Source organism: Haemorhous mexicanus, chromosome 2 (genome assembly GCF_027477595.1).
Source record: "Haemorhous mexicanus isolate bHaeMex1 chromosome 2, bHaeMex1.pri, whole genome shotgun sequence".
NCBI lineage: Eukaryota > Metazoa > Chordata > Aves > Passeriformes > Fringillidae > Haemorhous > Haemorhous mexicanus.
In genome coordinates, this window is record NC_082342.1 from 64209507 (window position 1) to 64229629 (window position 20123).

Below are 20123 nucleotides of genomic sequence, written 5' to 3' on the forward strand. Positions count from 1 at the left end.
CCTGTATAAGAATAGCCTTATTTTTTTTTCTGTCCAAGTCTATTTGACAACTGTACTATGCTCGTGGTGTAATGGTGTATTCAGTCAAACTTTCCATTTTATGAGGTACCTCATCATAGACACATGACTGTTATGACTTTAAAATATATTTAGGGACAGAACCTCTTGCTAAATTTGTGCAAGCCTAAATTATTTATCTTATGTCACAAATAATAAATCAACTCATCACCATTTTACAGTTGAAAATCTCCTTGCATGGCCGTGTGAGTCTGTAAAGCTTGATGATCTACTATTCTGTCAGAAATTCAGCCATTATTTTGGCAGCATATTTAGTGCTTTCCTAGTGCTTAGAGGAAATAATTATGCGAAGGTATTTGTGTGAAAGTAGGGCTTTGTATCTTGTCACAAAATGTTTAGAGAATACCTTGTTGAGTATTTTTAAGAAAAAAGTTGAAATAAAGAGTTGCATGACATAAATAAGAAATTAGAAAAAAACTTATAATGCAAGTTTCAACATCTGTGATTTTCTTCTGAATTCCTAGGGAATTTAAGGGAATCATTGCTTTTCTGGAGTGAGATTTTAGAAAGAGAAAGGGGATAAGGTGGAGGCTTTAAAGAAAAGGAGGTGATCTAGATTTACCCCTTTTTTTTCTGATTGCCACCTAGGAAGAAAGCTTCAGTGTTCCTCTTTGTGTGTGTTTTCTGTGCAGGCAGTGTGGCTTCAGAACCAAATCCTGCTCCATCTTTGTTGCTAATTTCTTTGACTCTGTAGGGAAGAAACACAGGACTGGAGTTTCGTGCATTTGCTGCCTAGCTAATCACCTTTCCCCGTCACTGCCATTACAAATCTGTTCAAATGCAACTTTCTTCAGCATACAACGTATGTATCTGTGGGAATGTAGCACGCCACGTAAAGGCTCGCTTAACTGGTAATTGAAGTAAGAAGACTGATCCAAGGGCTATTGAAACCAGTTTGAAAACACCCATTGATTTCACTGGACCTCAGGTCATGGCTTGTGGGAGTTTTATTGTTGCCTTTAGTGCGAGTGTGGGTTGGACAGAAAAAGGTAAACATACTGGATAGATGTTAACACAAAGTTAACAGATTTTAAATATCCAGTGTCTCTGTTTACTCCTTACTAAATATGATAAGTACCAAACAGATTAATTGTGTTTAAAGGCCATAATTTGTTCTCCTTCTCCACCATCCAGTACCACAGTGTTTATAAGCTTTTATCTGTTCAGAAAACATTTGGGTTATGTTGCTCTTAGAAACAGGAAATAAGCAGTGGTAGGACTAGGACAAATTTCACTTTACTTACTGGCTTCACTGAGAATTCCTGCTAAGTAAGAACTCTCAGATGTGTCTCAAAATAAAAAAAAAAAAAAAAGAGCCAGGAGATCAACATTGAATGTTAAAGACAGAAAAAGAGAGAGAGAAAGAGAGAAAAAGAGAGAAAAAGAGAAAGAAAGAAAGAAAGAAAGAAAGAAAGAAAGAAAGAAAGAAAGAAAGAAAAGATGCAGTTGTTCTCATGCAGAAAAACAGGTTCTAAACATTTTTAAATTCTAAACAAATACTTTGATCTTATCATTACATTTCAAGGCCCTATTTCAAAAGTTTTCCCTTTAATTTAAAATTTTCCTCTAAATTCTAGACTTCATATTTAACATGAACAATCAAAAAAAAACCCCAACCGATAAATGCTACCAAAGACATACTCCTATGTGTACTGTTATTTTGAGTTCATGGTATGATGCTCTTAGAATAAGATGGATATTGTGATAAGTGCAGATTTCATTCTTGTTAGCTAATTGTAATTGAGTCTGTTATGCAGTAAACATAGTATCTATTAGGAATACTAAGGTAGACTCAACATGGTGGGAGCCATAGATAAAAGGAGCATTAAAGCGTTTCAAATTCAATCATTAGGTTTCATTGCACCCATCTGCTACCAGAAAATATAATGGGCAGCTTGATTCATTGACCCTTAACTGTCATTTTTGAACCATGTTTTCTTAAATCCGTATTTTCAAGTCAGACCTAGAGAGGAAATTTGGTAAGAGAATACCCAGTATATTTTAATGCAATCACTTTTATTTTTTTTAATATAATCAGGTTTAATGGTCGCTTGTATGTTTTGCTAGTCCAGTGAAAGTAGTTATTTCATATTGAATGTGGTTAAAAGCAACTAATGTTCAACTTCATTAAGATTTCTATTAAATAGAAGGTTTGCTGAATTTCTGCTATTTTTTAATTCATGAACTAATACCTTTTAGTAATTATTTCCGGGGGTTTCTGTTACACTAGAATTATACTTGTTTCATTTCCACAAAGATTATGCAGCACAGCACAAGGGCTAAATACAGATTGAAACTGTGGAGTGCTTTGTATTTTGTTTCCAAAATATGTTTTATCTCTTTCCTTTTGTGTTCTGAAGCAGATAATTTCTTTTGCGGGGGGGTTGGAGAGTGGGGTGGATGAAGTGCCTACATCTCTTAGCAGTTCTATATGTGTGGCACACAAGTAGACTGTGTCATAAAAAGCAGTTTTACTTAGTGAAAGCAGGAAACAATGTGATAAATGAGGATAATTTAATGTTTTCTCAGCAATGGCAAACTATTATACTATTCTGTCATCTGAAGTTTTTGTAATGGAAAAAAGTGGTTACATGTATTTCTTTACACAATGGGATATAATTCCTGAAATATTTATGTAATATACAGACAGGTGTATGTACCTAACCTTATAATCCCATTTCACAGCTTTCCCAAATACTGGGAAGCTCGATAAATGGGAAGCCGATTATATTGACACTGTAACTCTATTAATAGGATTCGGATTTGCCTTATTGACAAGGCAGTACTGTTAATATGATCCAGTATATTAAATTGACAGGAAAACTGGAGCGATAGAATGTATCTACATCCTAATTGACAGGGAAGCTCTTTCAAAAGGTTCTTAATGTGGTTTTTATTGACAGAGTAGCTTCAGTAAGTACATATCATTGGTGAGCAGTGTAAATATATTGGATACAGCTGTACTAGCAGTTTCAGGCGCAGTTATTGTTTTGTCTTCCCATACTTCCATCTTTACTTTGCTATAAGTTGTGTATAGCTCTCTTGCAAGACCTTTACAAATGCCTGTTACAACACCTGTCTAACTGCAGCACTCACAGGCATTTGACAAGCTGTGAATTATTTTAAATGTGTTCATCATTTTTAAATGAATAGCAGCAGTGCAGAGCAATGCAATAATGTGTCATGAATTTCATTATGTTTATTTATTGACGCTGTGATAACGTTATTGTACTTTCAGCTTGAGCTCTTTATGTGGCGTGATGTTTGGCACTTCCTCCTACATTCTTATCTTGCATCTTCTCCAAAACATAGTTCAACTTCCGAACTCATATTACAATTCCTTTTTCCCAGTCACAATTGACAACTTTCCACATTCTCTTCTGAGATCATGCTAATTTCATTGCATTTCATATTTCTCCAGTGCAAAATAAAATAAGGCTCAGAAACCTGAATGCATTGTAAAAAATCCAACAATTTCAGTTTGGTCTGGAATATCTTTATTCCCTTTCCCATAGGAGAAAGTTTTGGGTTTGGTTTCCCCAGTTTGTCACATCTTTCTTAGAGAGAGAAGTCTGACCTTATACACACATCCTGAGCTAGTAGAGAAGCTGAAGTTTTCTGTTGAGCTGACTTCCCTGCCGACAAAGAGACAAGCGTGTTCCTGAAATTCTTAAATCTTTTATTTCATATCAGAAAGTCTGATCCGGGTCTCATGTCACCTCATCTTTTGAATGTCACTCAGGTCTACTTTTTTTACCAGGATCACTTAAAATTATGCCATTCTGTAGTGACCTTTTTAGCTTCTTCAGTCTTCTGACTTGGTGCAATCATCAGTGAGATGAGAAGAACCTTGTGTGGGCCTTGTGATTTCTAATCCTTGCACTGTGTTAAATTCCCACAATCTAGGCTTCTGCCATCTTTAGTGTCTTGTGCATTGAAGAATAAACTCTTGGAAAAATTTAACAAATAGTTAGTTTCATTAAACAAATAGTAAAAACAACTGAAATAATCTACAATGCCTTAGTATGACACCTTAACCAATAAAGCAAAAATAATTTATTTTGGTAACAAATATGGTACTTGCTAAGTGAAAACAGTGCATGGATTAGGCATTTATACAGGGAGATCTGCATTCCTTTGCTTATGGGAGAGGATGGTAGTGCCTGTCCTCAGAGCTTCACTTTTCAGAAGTCACTGTGCAATTGACTGAAGAGCTGAGGACCTGTTCCTCTCACAGTTTTGCTTTTCTCATTCAAGAGGAAGAGAAAACAGGAGCCACCAACCAACACTTTAAGAAAGAGTACAGCAGCTTCGTGAATGATATTGCCTTGTGCATTTGACTGTTTTTACTGCCCTGTGTTTTCAATGTGCTTTTGAAGAGCTCTATATATGTCAGAAATTCACATAAACACACTGTAGGACTTTTAACACCAAAATACACATCTTGCAGCAAGTGTGAAATTTCCCAAATATGTACAAGTCATATAAATTATATATCAAAAACATTTTCAAAGGAATGAGAGTAGAAAGCACATAGTATTTTAAAATAGCCTATTAAATTTTGTCCTTGAAAGTAGTAGAATAACCTATGAGAGGTTTATGTCCAGTTTTTGGTTTTGTTGTTAGTTTTAGCTATTGGGTAAGTGAATTTTCTTAATGAAGTAAATCTTGTGGAAGCAAAAACTACTATTTCAGGCTAAGTGTACACACTCACTGGCAGTCTTATACTGAGAAGTCTTTGTGAAAAATTGTACTATGTTGAACCCACACTGTTCCTAACAAAATGAAGACAATTGTCTGTTCTTTCAAAACTCAATTTGGCAGAATACAATTCTTTTGCCTCCAGAAGAGATTGCCGTTATATAAGATCTTTGTTTCATGGGGGAAGGGTGAATACTTGGAATTCAGCTTTTCAAGAAAAGGCACAGAAGATGCTTGAATTAGATATTAAATGGCAGTCTGAAAAAGGTGAGAGGTATTTAATTTCATTTTTGCATTTAATGTTTAATTAAAAAGAAGTTAGAGTCAGCAAAGACATTTTGCTTTATTATAGTTCCAGGTATGAACACCTACATGAAATGGAGATGCATTAAATAATTTCAGAAAATGTGATACTTCTTGTAATTCTGAGAAAAAATTATGAATATTCTAGTCGTCTAATATTCATAAATCTGATTAATGTCTAAGTCTTTTTTTTCATATTTTAGAGTACATCTTTCCCTTATATGACAATTATCTCTAGGCATAATTTGTCAAGAATACTTACATATTGAATTTCTCTCTCTGTCCCTGTCCCTTTCTCTCTCACGTCCTCTTTTTCTTTTAGGCATTGACCTTTTTTTTTTATTAGACAAACTCATTGAGTTGCAAATTCTTTAAAAAAAAAAAAAAAAGTCTAATTTTATTCAAACAGTATGGAATACACCAAATATTGCTAGAATTCTTCAAAATTGTAACATAAAAATGTTTTTTATTAAAAAATAAAGAGAACAAGAAAAATAGAGAGGAACCTCTAATTTTTAAGAAACAGTCTGCTTTTTGCAGCAATTTTTGAAAGCAGAAGACTTGTAAGTTGTCTACTGTTGTCTTATTGAGCAACAGCAGAATTTTTGAAACCTGATTAATATGGTGCTGTAATTCTAATCCTGAATTAAAAAAAAAATGTGTGCAGAGCCACGCTCTTATAGATTTTATGTATGTATATATAAAAATAGCATAATATTTCAACAGAAGTAAACACATATACCTTGTGAATATGAATTTATGAAAAGATAAAAAAAGGAAAAGAAATTAATATAACTCATTGCTAAAAATATTCTCCATAATTCATTGTGTAATGCTTGGCCCAGGCTGGTTCAGTGATGAGGTTTTTGCTGTTTTTTTTCTTATGAGTTTATTTAAGGTTAATGGATCCCATGAAGAATTTGTTTCTCATACTCTGTTCTTGGTTATAATTTTTCATTTTCCTTTCTCTAAATTAAACTTTTGGAAACCATAGCCATTCCAGAATTAATTAGTAGAAACTTAACAGCTGACTTTCAAACTTTTGAATGGCTTTATTTCTGAGTCTATAAAATTTTTATAAAATTATTCCAAATACACCATGTGAGACCTATACTTGGCAACAATTTTAGTTTATCTAGGTCCTCGTGTGGTCATAATATACAAGTCTTGACAGGTGCAATAAACTGAATAGTTTTGTAGACAGTTGATGTACTTGGAAAGATATTCTATATGCTATTCATGAAAACACTGTCCACTTAATGATTTTCGAAGTCCCATTATTGGACTGTAGCAATTATATTGTCGCATTTGAAATTTCAAACCAGTTAATACAACCAGCTCAAGTTGCCTAGGGAAGTTGTGGTTGCCGCATCCCTGGAGCTGTTCAACTCCAAGTTGAATGGTTCTTTGAGCAACCTGAACTGGTGGAAGGTATCCCTACCCATGATGGGGAGAAAACATGTGGAACTAGATGAAATTTAAGGTCTCTTCCAACCCAAACTGTTCTATGATTCTATGAAAAGTATATTTTGCACAGGTTTAATTTGCCTCTTCTTTTATTTTCCTTCTCTTCAATTCACTGTAGCAAAAGGTAACAAATTCAAACTGTACGATATTTTCTGAAAGGAAGTAACCCCTTCTTTTTAAATTTTGGCAGCTTTTGAAAGGTTCCTGTGCATTCTGACCTCTTTTTAAATGGCTTTTTTTAATGAGTTTCAACTTCTAGGAAAGCTGTATCAAATGCTTGTACAGAAATCCTCAGACATTATTCTGCAACATTACACTAATGACAGTGTTCCTAAAATTTCATATTTGATCCAGAGTCACATATTAGAACAGATAGGTAGAATAAAATATTTGTAAAGGTCTGTTATAGCAACCATCAAAAAAGAATATCTGTTGAATGGTTTAACAGCATACTCTCCTCAGAAATTAGCTGGTTCTGCTAATCTGTGAAAATGGGCCAAAAAACCAGGGCCACTTCTCTAAGGTGGCTTTGGACAGTTAGGTTGATATCACAGACTTTAGTTTTCTGGTGGCAGTGGACATTACTGCCTTTATTTTTTTTTTTTTTTTTTTTTAATTTATATAACATTTATCCTTCTACTGGAGAACCTGTGCTGTGGTAGCTGCTGGTGACTTAATTGATACTCCAGCCCTCAGTCTCGAATCACAGAGATAAAAAAATTCACGTTTCTTTACTGTTTAACTTTAGTGACTTTTAGAGACAGATTTTTCCTGGAGATTTCTTTGGAGGGAGGGTGAGAATGAGGGGGTAATTTGTTTTATTTTGTTCTTCAGGAAGTTAATGATGGTGGCATTTGAATAATTTTTGGTTATTTAGCAGCAGACTGCAATTCCAGGCAATTCACTTCTTATCTGATGCATCTTATTTAGCTTTAGCTATTGCACTGGAAATCTTGCTGGTTGTCATGATTCCCCTATGCCAATAATGCTCCCCAGGAGCATTATGAACCTGACACTGGATGACCAAATGTGATAGTTTGTATTTCTCAAAGGCACATTGAGGGATCTTGGTTGATTAGCTAGAGTAGCTGACTAGATTTTGACTGACTAGGTGGTTTTCTGCAGGTGAATTGTAACCTACCTTAAGACTGGAAGTCCAGAGTTTTGGTGATTTTTTTTTCTAGAAAGGGCTGTATATCCAGAGAAGAACAAGGGGTTTTTTAGATTTTTTTAGGTAGTATTTGTTTCTTTGAGTTACAGCTATGCAATTTAAAGAGGTATGATTAATGCATGAGCTGGAATGTGTAATATCACTTCCATAAATGTTAAAGTGTAAAAAATTTAAGTATATGACCTCTCACTTCAACTGGGATTAAGACAGCAAAAAAAAAAAGATTTTGAGGGAGTTAAATGTGTTAAACATTCCTCTCTCTCTCTCATTCATTGTGAAGCAGATACTTTAATTTCTAAGATTCCTCCAAACTTCCAAACCTTAAAATATTTTTTTTTATTTATCACAAATTTAATAGATATTTTCATACATGAAACAGTCCTCCCTTTGCTGCCTGTATCTCAGAGGGCTGTTACAGCTCAACACAAGCATCATACCTTCATAATTCATAGAAGAAGGGCTAATGCTCTTAGTGCAGAAAGAACAGTATTTAACTCTGAGCTCTGTGTCTGTATATGATCAGCAAGTACTTACGTTTGTTCTTTTGTAAAAATGAACTTGCTGTAACATGGCACCCAATTCATTGTATTGAAGCAAAATACAGTATGAAGGTAATTGGTCAAATTATTATCTAGTTAAAGGTCTTTAATGATTACCATAAATGCAGAATTTCTCAGCAGCTAAGATGTGGTCATACCTTCTATTTTAATATCTATTTATTGGCTCATCCCGGATGTCTGAAATGCTTTTTTGCTATGAAAAAGCAGAGACAAAAAGTATGACCAGTTCTTACAGTGGTCCAGTTTACAGTTAAGTTCTTAGAACCATCAAAAAGGAGGAGTTATAATTATTTTCAGGACAAAAGTCTGACTTTTAATGGAAGAGAATTAATGAAAAACCAGTTTATAGCAGGCATTTTGACTGCCAATGTCATGAAAAATGGAAATGTTGATTCTGGTAGCAGCTGTGCTTAGGAGGAGACAGATGTCTTACGTAAGTAAAAGCATAAGGTCACTTTTCCTGGATATCTCTATTTGAGATATTAGCCATGAAAAAGAGACGTGAGTCCTGCAGTAGTAAAGGTTTATTCAGGTTGACAAGTGCTGGGTTTTGTAAGTGCCATAATGATTGTATATGAATATATATATATCTATCTCTTTTTGCTGCACAAAAGAGAGATACTAGCTTAAAACTTGCAAGATTAAAAGAAACAGCAGAATTATAGCTGCTTCCAAAATGTGATGTGCTGCATTTGAGGAATGCACATTAGAATGCTGAAATTGTTGTTTCCAATATTTGTTTTTCTAACTTGATACATACTAAATGTGAAGATGAACTTTTATTCTAATTGCATATACTAAAGCTAGGATAGATGGTAACATAGTATGTGTTATAAACTTATTTTTTGAACAAAAGGATTTAGAAACTAGAAGAAAGTGCAGTGTACATTGACATACCTTCTGAATGGAAGATGGTTCTATATTTTCCATCCCTTCTCTAAAACACAAAAGACATCCATGATATACAAGCACAGCTATTTCACAAATCCCTTGGGAGTAACAGGTGTCTGCCCAATTTCTGTTGCAAACAGCAGTTACTTAAATTTTGGATTAAACTTTTTCCTCTTTTCCAAGCTCAAATTCCAACCATACCAAAACTAGCAAATATTTCTAATTACCTCCTACTGACAAAACCAGAACAAAGATAAAAATGGGGAGTGGGGAGTGGCAGGGAAGTGCAAATACCTAAGATCCCAGTCACCTGTGTAAACACTTGCTGTGTGACACTAAACCTCAGGCTCTCAGCTCCATTAATTGTGTGCTGGCTGTGTTACGGATACTGATCCTCTGGATGCTGCTGCGAAAGCCGGAGCTGCTGCGGAGCAGAGTGGTGTGATGTGAAGTGATGCAGAAAACAGTAGAAGCTCTGTCGCTAGGTCAGCTGCAAGAAGAAGTGACGTGCGTGAATGTACAGTATGCGGAGTTTTCTGAATGATGCAGTCTCTCTTTCTCCCAAAGAACTCCAGCTAATGATACAAGGGGAATTCAGTTCCCTTTGGCAGGACTCCATGTTGGTCTGGATCCTTTTAATACTTCTGCTTCTACAGTTACTTGGCTCATGCTGCTAAAAATATACATGACAGACTCATTAAAAGTATCTTCTTTTAAAAACTACTTGTCAACAGTGATCATTCAATATTCTCGTTTGCATGCGTGGTTCTCATGATTCTGACATAGATATTAATACTGATGAAAATTAAAGAGAGAAAAATCCAAATATTTTCATACTTGTATTTTCCAGTAGTATCTGAGAAACCCCACAGCTAATCAGCCATAAATTTTCTTGATTTTTTGTTTATTTTTTTCAATTCAAGTGTAATATAGCAGCATAAAAAACTCTGTTACAGTAGTAAGAGCTTCAGAATCCCAGTAGATGATGTAATTATGATTAAAAATTATTGTTATTGAATAATTCACTTTTTTAATATGCAAAGTTGTTTTTTCTCTCATTTTCAATAACCATCAGTCTTAATATCTATTTAATGAAAAAACATAAACAGTGTCATCTGTCAGGTTACTAACAGAGAATGCCACTTATTGGAGCTTCATTGTTTACTTTAGCAGGTAATTTGTGGACCGGAATCATTTAATTGTTCTGAGCACATAATTACATGCCAGCATTTTCCAATTTAATTAAAATGTACAAATCTGAAGATTAAGGGAATTTTTGAATTATTAATCATTTCTCCTCTAGGAAATCTTGTTGCTCTGCAGGAGATTTGTCCAGTGTACAACTATACGTATTTTTTTCCTTCTCTTTCACAGACAGACAATTTTCCCGCAGAGCCCAATTACATGGGCAGCAGGCAGCAGTTTGTTCAAAGGTAAGGACTATTAAATAACTTTCTTGGCTTCCCCATTTGCATTCTTGTCAAAATTGCTTTGCCAGAGAGTACAATTCAACTTAGAACAAGTAAATACAACACTCTCTCTCTCTCTTTTTTTTCTTTTTTTTTTCTTTTTTTTTTCAATATGTATTTCAGTAGCTCCACGTTCAAGGATCCAGAAAGAGCCAGCTTGAGGGACAGCGGGCATGGGGACAGTGATCAGGCTGACAGTGACCAAGACACTAACAAAGGCTCCTGCTGTGACATGTCTGTTAGGGAGGCACTCAAGATGAAAACTACTTCAACTAAAAGCCAGCCACTTGAACAAGGTGAGTGAAGCTTACAATGCCTACAAAAGCATAAAGTTTAAAACGTCATTTTCAACCTATTAATATTGCAGCTGTGGTTTATCAGAGAGGAATAGCCCACTGATATTATTATCAGAGAAAACAGTAATTCTTGTCACTAGCCCAGAGCAAAGAACACAGTATCTTTCAGAATGAACATGAAATGAAACCACAAGTGTCCAAAGCAGATTTAAAAAAAAAAAAAAAATTAGTACTTTTGAAAATGATTAGAATATACTCTATCTCCACTGGTTTGCCTGTGATATATTATATACAATCCTTCTGTCAAAGCCTGATTTGGAAATTCAAACTAGACATGACTGCAACAGATAAAAGAACACCAGTCATTTATATTCCTCATGCAGTTTGGAGAGGAGGAAAAGAAAATGCTTCACATAAAAGACAAGAGTAAAAATGAGTCAGAAGACGTTTTCATTTCATGGATGCATTTTCCTGTTTATAATGTTGATTTCACAATTAAGAGTACTGTGAGAGGTGTCAAATACTAATTCAGTCTGATTTTCAGTATACTTTCATTCACATCTGTTAAGGTAGCAAAGATTGAGCCTGTCTGTGAAAGAGCAAAATTACTTAGATCAGGACAATGACAATTTTCTCTGCCAACATTCATTCTGACAAACAAGCATATTTATTTCCTCAAACTGTGTCCAAATCTTTTTTTTTGGATGTGTTTTATCTAATTAGGAGGTCTTTTATTTCAAAATATACACTTTTTTTTTTTTTTAGACAATCAGACAGACAAGCACTCTAGCATTCTCTGCCTTTATGTTTTGCTTCTATGCTGTAAGCAATAAAGAAGTGCATCACTGAATGATTTTTAAATGTTTTGTATGTTTTCCATTATTTTGCTTTGTTGTGGGGAGGGTGTTTCAGTGTTAAAGACAGTTAAGAAACTATTAAATCAGTCAGCCTTAATAAGAAGTTATATTTCTAATTAAGCAGAAATATATGATAAGCTTTTTATTAATTGTTGATTAATTGGACCTGGGTTTTTCACCTCTTAGCTTAGTCTGATCTGTAGTACAGTTGTCAGGAAATACATGTTCAACTTCATTTTTCTGATTGTGTTGAGATTGCAGTATAATTTTTGCAATGCAGAATATTTAGAATGCTGCAGTATAATTTATTGTGTATACATTTGGAGGTTGACCTCATATGTGACCTTATTTTCCAAGTAATAAATGCCGGAAAGATTATTTTTTCCTGACCTTTTGCCACAGCAACTCTCTGCTTATAATTGGACATTGATCTGTATAAACATGCAGTGCAGGATTTTTTTTAAAGAAGCTATTTGAGCATATGTCGTATTCTCTCAATTTTGTGTGACATGAAGACAAAAATTCTGGATTTGCATCTATCAAGTATAGCCATGAAAGATCTTTCAAATTTTCAGATTAAAAATGTGTGTTTTTATAGAAAAGGACTGTATGACCAGTGTTCATAATACTGCATTTTGTCCAGCAGCATCAAATCCAATTCTGGTCAAAATATATGCAATCTAGTAAGCACATTAAGACAACCATTCCCATTGCTTAATTTCATTATAATGCAAAGAGTTATTTGCAGGTTTATGTTTGTCATTATACCTAGTTGAGCTGCCCTATTCATCAAGAAAATTTATTCCAATTGCTCAGATGAATCCCTCATGTTCTTATTAAACATATATTGAATTATGGACGTTAAGTATTGTCAGCCACTGATCTACAGCAGTGACTGTTTATGTGAATTTCTTTGCTGAAGAAAATAAAATAATGGGGATAGAGAGACAAACATTTTTTTCCTTATTTTTTATTTTTTTCTTCCCTCCAAATATAATTACAAATAGTAATGATGTAAATTTGTTTGCTTGAATGAACTCTTCCATCTCTAGTGTGCTATAATAAAATCATTGTTATATTATAAAAGCTGAACCTGCATCAAGCACCTTATGGGATTTCAGGTCATTGCAGTAACAAATGTGGTGCTATGTGGTGTTCCCAATGAAATCAGTGATTACTTGTCATTGAGCTTAGTATGATTGGGGTTCTTAGCCCAACGTAATATTTCTCTTTTAAAAGAAGATAAATAAAATTGTTTTCTCTAGTCATAAGCCAGGTTGAAGGACAGTAAGAAATATGATATATGTGATTACGATAGAAAAATAATTGAATTTTTCTTTAGAGAAAAATTGTTTTCTGGGAAAAGGAGATGGAAAGCTTGCTAGAAACAATTGTCTCCGCAATGCCTTAAGCAATAGCAGAATTTGTGGTTCTGTCATCATTCTGGATTATTTGCAGGGATGGGAATTCACTATTTTGTAGTCATGTTCTAGGTTTGATATTGTCTTTTAAAGTTATTTAAATACTTTAGCTTCTTCTATTAGAACAACACTAATAATTGCATCTTCTGAAATTACTGAAAAATTATCAGGATTAACTATGAAGCCAGGATCTTTATGTGAGAATCCTAATTTAAAAATGAGTTAAGTTTAAGTTTGACATATTCTTCTTGTAATTCCAAACACTACTCTCATGCATTCAATTCTGCCCATGGCAGTAATAAGAATTCTAGTTGTACCAGTGTTTTGACTACAGTTTTGAGCAACTCTAGCCCAGACGGTTGACAATTAAAAGGCCATACTGAGCTAAAAGTGTGTTGGTAGCACTACAGCAATTGTGCTTCTCTCAGTAACAGAGAAGTAGGAAATTTTACAAAAAAAATTTTTGTGGACAAGATGTCTTCTGATTTCAGCATGAGATGGTAAGCAATCAAGCTTACTCTATGATTTTCATTTAATTAATGAAAACAGTGAAAGATAGAGCCCGTCAGTTTACCATTGGAATAGTTGATTTCAAGGAAAATATATCCAGATAGCAAGTTTTATCTGGTAGTGATTTTAAACATTTTCACAAACGAGAAAGACGATGCAAATGAAATATAATTAATTTCATAATTAATGAAAAGTTTATGGAATGTCCTAATGAAAAGAAAGCAGAAACCCCCCCCCAAAACTGTAAAAAATATCATGACAGTAAGTCTTGTGTTACAATAAGCACGTCCCACTTTAGTTATTTCATCCCTATACTCTCTTGCTGTGATATCCAAGCCACTTTCTGCATAAGAATATCTCTTACATTCTCTTAAGCTTACTTGTGCTATCTCAATCAGCTGTCTTACTAAACAGCTTGTTCCATATGCCTGCTACTCCTTTAATAGAATGGTTTTGGATAGATCAGTTTTGTTTACCTGTCTTTTTTTTCCACTTCTGTTGCTGATACTTTAAACCCTATCAGTAGTTTGGACAGTTTGAGATCACCCTACTTAGAAGTCTTACAAGAATTATTAGTTTTGAACACATCTGTCAAGTTGCCCGTTTATTTCACTTGAGGTCGTAGCATGCAATATTCACTTTTTGCATTTAAAAAACAGAGCAACTGTTTTGTTTGGTATTGCTGTTTAAGAATAACAGCAATAGTCTGTATTTGTTTAAAAGGTATCCAAAGCTGAAAATTATATCATAACCCATAAAACATAAACAAGAATATCTACAGGGGAACAGTAAAACAGCAAGATGTTAATTTTATACTTAGTGAATCCTGCATATGCTTACGTTATAACCTTAGCAGAGAATACCAAGTTATGGACTTTTCTGTAGTTACTCATAAATTATTGTCTTTGTTAAATTTCCCCAGGAATTTTTAGTTTCTTTTTCTTTTCTGGGTTTTTTTTTTTGGTCTGTGTTTTCTTGTTCCATTGTAAATCTGCACTTTCATGTGTTTGTCAAAAAAACTTCAAGGGATTAAATATCTCCAAATTCAGTAGCTTTGTTGAGTTTTTGCTTTATCACTGTGCGTTACATCTTACTTTCAACACAGTTTCTTGCCATTCACACCTGCATCCCATAGAAGAGCCATTTCTGCATATGCTGTTGCCTCATTAACAATAGTGTGGATCCTGAGAATAAAGAAAAAAATCAGAGGCAGATGCTTGGAGGAAGGGCAAAATGAAACTCTATAGCATAGTTGTCAGAGTCTCCTCTAGGACCAAGGTTGCCCATCAGGCTTCTCTGTAAAACAGCATCATTTTAGTCTAGGGTATTGTTACCAGTATAAAAGAAATGTAATGTATCTACATGAAAAAAGTGATACTAAGTGTAATTTGAAAATATAATTTTCTCTTTCTTCATCACAAAAAAAATACATTTGCATCACAACTGATGCAGTTCTGCATGTATGTCTTAGGAATGAAAATTATATCAGTTCTGGAGACTCTCTATGAACACTCTTTGTTACCCTTTGTGTTTGCCCATTGAACATGTTCATGTAACAAGTCTGTAGTAACTTGTTCATTTGCAGTCTCCATTTCTAAATAAGACTGATCCTAGAAATCAAGTATCCTGCATTATCCTTCTTCAGCAGAGCAGAAATTACAAAAAATTTTTACCACCATTTTTCTGGGCTATCCATTAATTTTCCTGGCATAATCTTGCTAGAGTCTGTTGGATAATTAAAATCCATTCTGTTTAACTGAGTTAGAATCAGTCTAGACTGATAAGTGCAGAAAGTTCATCAAGCACATTTCTGCTGTCTGACATCATCACCAATGCTTTCCATGCTATTGGGGATGATGAGTTCTTTTATGAATACACCAGCTTAATGAGATAATAGGAAAAGAAGATTGTGGAGAAATATTTCTTTTCAAAGTTTGCAAAACTGGTGATGGTGGCCTTTTCTGAGAAACTGATGAATGCTGGGAGTCTCCAGGAACTGACACAGCATGTGAAATCTTTTGTTCAACAATGCTTCCTCCCATAGGTTTTCTCCTCTGGACAGAACATCTATCACATTCTCTCTGTGCTCAGAGTATCTGTCAGACTGCCCTTCTTGCTCTGACACCACTTAATAGTCTTTATGTCCAGCGCTATCAACCTTTCTAACTTGCTTACTTCTAATATGGTCAGGTAAGATGCTAACTTGCTGCTTACTTGCACACAGTATCCATTTTCCAGTTTCATCTGATGAATTGATTTCCAGGAAAGCTATAAGAGCAACCTAATTGTATTGAGGGTCTCCTTCCTTTGTTCTGGTATGTCTCAGTAGTAGAATCTGTTTCTAGAACTGTAAATTCTGGAAAGTTTTGGGTGAAGCCCACACAAATTGAGGTATTGAGCCTTGCGTTATCTGCTTCTGTTTGTTCTTTTCAATATATTTTTCTCTTCTTTTCTTTTGGTTTTGTATTTTATGCAAGCACATATATGATCCTAGATGAGGACTAACATAGGTCAAAGAAAACTTATCTACACTGTAACTGTTTCTGATTGACCAAATTAGTAATCAATAAGCTGGAGATATTTGATTTTGGCCTTCTTCTAATAATGAGACTTTAAGATTAAAAACGTAGGTAGAAGTGAAGAGCTTTATGAAGAATAATATCATTCTTTGATATCTACTCTGGTGTGTATAGCAAGTTCAATATGACACTGGATCCACTGACATTACTTCTTTCCTTTTTTCTGCTGTGATCACTTGGTTCAGTGAAACAGTACTTCTGAATAGATGAGAATTACCAGCATTATTATTGGTCTCATAATACTTATAAGTCCTTGTGAATGGTGATTTTGAAACTTCGATTTGGATTAATTTTTTAAATTTATATATTTCACTTTTAGTCAGAGGAAACTAATAAAAAGTTTCAAATGTTCGAAGTGTCTTGATCTCAAGCATTTTAAGATGATCTAGGTAATACTTTTGCAAGATTTTGTTACCTGGGCTGATCTAGACTGTGCAATTGTTCAATAGTTCCCTTTTTCTGAGAAATCGGAATGATATTCTCCCTTCTAACCAGAGTTAATGAGCTACAGAGAAAAATGCAGGTCAGTTGCCTTTGCTGTACAGTGATTGTCAGCCTTTCTCATGTTAATACCTGGTAATCTGTGACATGTCTTTTGCTGTATAATGTCTACAGCAAATTATATGATGGATTTAGACAAAATAAAGAAAGACTCTCATGTCTGCCAACTTTTCTTCACTCAGAGTATTATGTTGAATATCTCTCATGGTTTAGGTTCTATTTTTAGACAATCTCTTAGTCTACCAGTCAATTTAAGTTTGTCTTTTAGATTTCAGCTATTTTTATACCAAGTTGAGATTTGTGATTGAAGCTGTGTGACTGCTTCAAAGCAGAATCCAATTTGTTTGGTGCTTCCTCCTTATAGGTGGGAGGGCTCCCAGGCATAGCTTCACGATAGTGTGCCCTTCTCTGAAGTACACAAGCAGCTTTGGTTTCCAAGCAATGCTATCCAAGTAAGGAAGGAGAAGTGTGAGGACGAGAATGTTTGTTCTAAAAGAACAGGAAAGTCAGAAAAGGAAGTGAAGTGGCATCCTAACAGAGAAGGGATATACTCACTTTATGCCTCATGACTTCTCTGCCTCTGTTTTGTTGATACAAAATAGAAGAGTGGTGCAAACATTCCAGCAGCTGAAGTGACAGTGAACACAGTTTGCATCAGATTGCCTTAGCCTATTACTGCTGCCTGTAATTGCCCATTATCCTGCATTTCAACTGGTGCTGTGTTCTGCCAAACTGGGGTTTTAATCAGGTGCATGTTTCATCACCTGGCAGATTATTGCCATCATGTATCCGGTAGCTTTGAAATTTTGTGAGCAGCATATCCCACAATTAATGCATTTAGCCAAAGATTAGGGGGGCAAATTTCTATAACTGACTTTCAAAACATACAGAAAGAGCTTTCTCCATCAGTACACACAAATATGTCACTGTGACAGAGGGATTACAGCCATTCAGCACAACTTCATCTATGCACCATTTGGTGTGTCATGCTACGTTTTTAGGAAACCTTATTTCTTCTCCACATTATTTCTACTTATTTTATAATTAAAAAATACTTCAGTGGTTGAAAATTATACGTATTTTTGACCTGTTTTGTTTTCATTGGATGCTTCACTATTGAATCAATTTAGATTATGCCCTTACTAACATCTGAAAAGTTCATGACTGCACCAATAAAAGTATTCATAAATTTCAGAAGAGTTTTCTTTGATGAGCTTATTTGCAAATTAATTCATACCATGCACTTCAAGATCACAAGTCTATTACCATAAGTCTCATATCTGAGATTCTAATATTTGGGTGCTGTAGCTGTTGGTGCTCATCTCTTTCTGCTTTTCTTCAGAGGCAACAAAGCAGAATATCCCTCCCCTGTCACTAGTGGAAATCTCATTACATCCTTTCTGTACTTTCAGTTTTGACACTGCCTTTCCTGGGGCTGAGCACAGTTATTGTACTGCAGTTTGTTCTTGAAAGGCTTAGAATCCATAAGTTATCTTTTCACTTTATTCCCACCAGAAGAGCAGGGGAAGGATTTGCAGTTCTCAGTAAGATGAGGTCCTTCTATGTCAAAATCATTATCTTCAGCTAACATTTCTTCTTTTCAGATTCTTTTTATAAATTGAAAGAAAAGTGGGGGCATAGAAAGATCAACAACTTTTGAAACAAGGAAATCAGAAAATAAAGAGTTTTCATAGTATCAGGCTTTATGCATTTCCCTGGGTGATAAATGGATATTCACTACTTGTGCTTACTTTTGTTAATGAATATTTTAGGGCATATATTCATATTTTGGATGAATACTTAATATCAAGGAAACTATTGTAGCAGGACTAGAGAGTCTATTCCCGACTGTTGCTCTGTGTCTGAAAATGTCCTTGAATGGTGTACTTACAGGTTTCTTTTAATTAAGCTTACACAGAATTAGAGTATTTAAAAAACCCCATACATGTGAAGGTATGTATCTTTAATCAGTAATATAGAGAAGGCAAAATAAATACATCTTCTCTCTTCATCACTTTAAATCATCATTTTATGATTTAAGTCAGCAGAAAATGCTGATATGATAAACCATAATAGTGGACAAGATTTAACAAAATCCCATTGCACATTGCAGCCACATTCTTTTCACCAAAAAAAGCAATGTTCTGAGGATGGAGTTTCCATAAAGATGACATATATTATTAGATGACACATATTAGTTGGAAATCTGAATGCTTGTATTTGTCAATAGTTCTGTGTCCAGCTGGAGAAGACAAAAGAGAAGTGTCTTAAATAAGACACAGGAGTTAATTATTCCGTTCAGCAATGCTTTAGCTGGAAAACTACTAATCGTATTTTGTTCTTCTGGAACAAAGCATATCTCCTAATGTCTGTGCACACGAATAGAGACTGTCCTTTTCATGGCCCTTTTTCTGTTTACATACTACTTTTCTCCTATGCTGTGGCTTCCAGAGGGGGAAAAGTGGTTTATTCTAATTTGGGCCAGAATTGCAGCATGCTCTAATTAGGGATATATCTACAGTACGCAGTTTGTGGGCATATGTTAGAGATAGATCTGGAAGGATTCAAAATAAAAAAGAGGTATAATAACAGCAGAAAATAAAAGTTTGTGAAACATCGCCTGTAGGTGAAGTTTGAAAGAAGTGTTTGTTTAGAATCTGTGTGTGTTTAAATGAACAAGGACTGGAGTGAAGCATAATAAAGGTCTTTGTGTATATAAAGTTGTTATAAAGAGGATAGTGCCTGCATTTTCTTTTCTTTTAGTTTAATTTTCTGGGAGAAATATTTAAGTTATATTTGAGACAGAACTTTATTATAAAGATATATAGGCACTGAAGTAGGCTACCCCTATAAATTAAAGAATACCCTTTCCTGGAGATTTTAAAAACAGGTTAAATACACATTTGTCAGTGATAATCTACTATTATTTCAAATTGTCCAGGGCCAGAGGATCCACTCTAGTCCTGCTTTTTATGGTGCCAGAATGAAATATGGGGATGTATTGCACTGTCCAATCCTGAGTAAAAAATACTGAAAGACAATACTTTCTCCGATCTGTTCCTCATCTTCTTCTCTATGAACATCTTCGTCTTGAAGAACTCACCACGTTAGAGAATTGCAGGGAATGTGGATTATGTAGTGCTTCCCAACAATAATATACAGCATTTAGCTGGTCTTGGCTGAGAGACAGAGCTGCAGAACGATTAACTAACAGAACTTAGTGAGTCTGTGTCTCTGCAGACAAAGTCTCTGTACTTCAGTGATACACAGTGCCATGTATCAGCCTCTGTGCACCTACTGCCCAGTCGGATCTCCAGAA

At 34.7% G+C, this 20123-nt stretch overlaps 1 protein-coding gene across 1 annotated transcript in view; it reads left to right on the top strand.

Annotated features, from left to right (window-relative positions):
• The window catches only part of PCDH17 (protocadherin 17), a 90152-nt gene that overhangs the window by 18634 nt on the left and 51395 nt on the right, over positions 1 to 20123 (top strand). Inside the window, exons 3-4 of the mRNA XM_059839115.1 lie at positions 10546 to 10604; positions 10764 to 10936. Coding sequence (XP_059695098.1) covers positions 10546 to 10604; positions 10764 to 10936 — 232 coding nt within the window. The remainder of the gene's footprint in view (positions 1 to 10545; positions 10605 to 10763; positions 10937 to 20123) is intronic.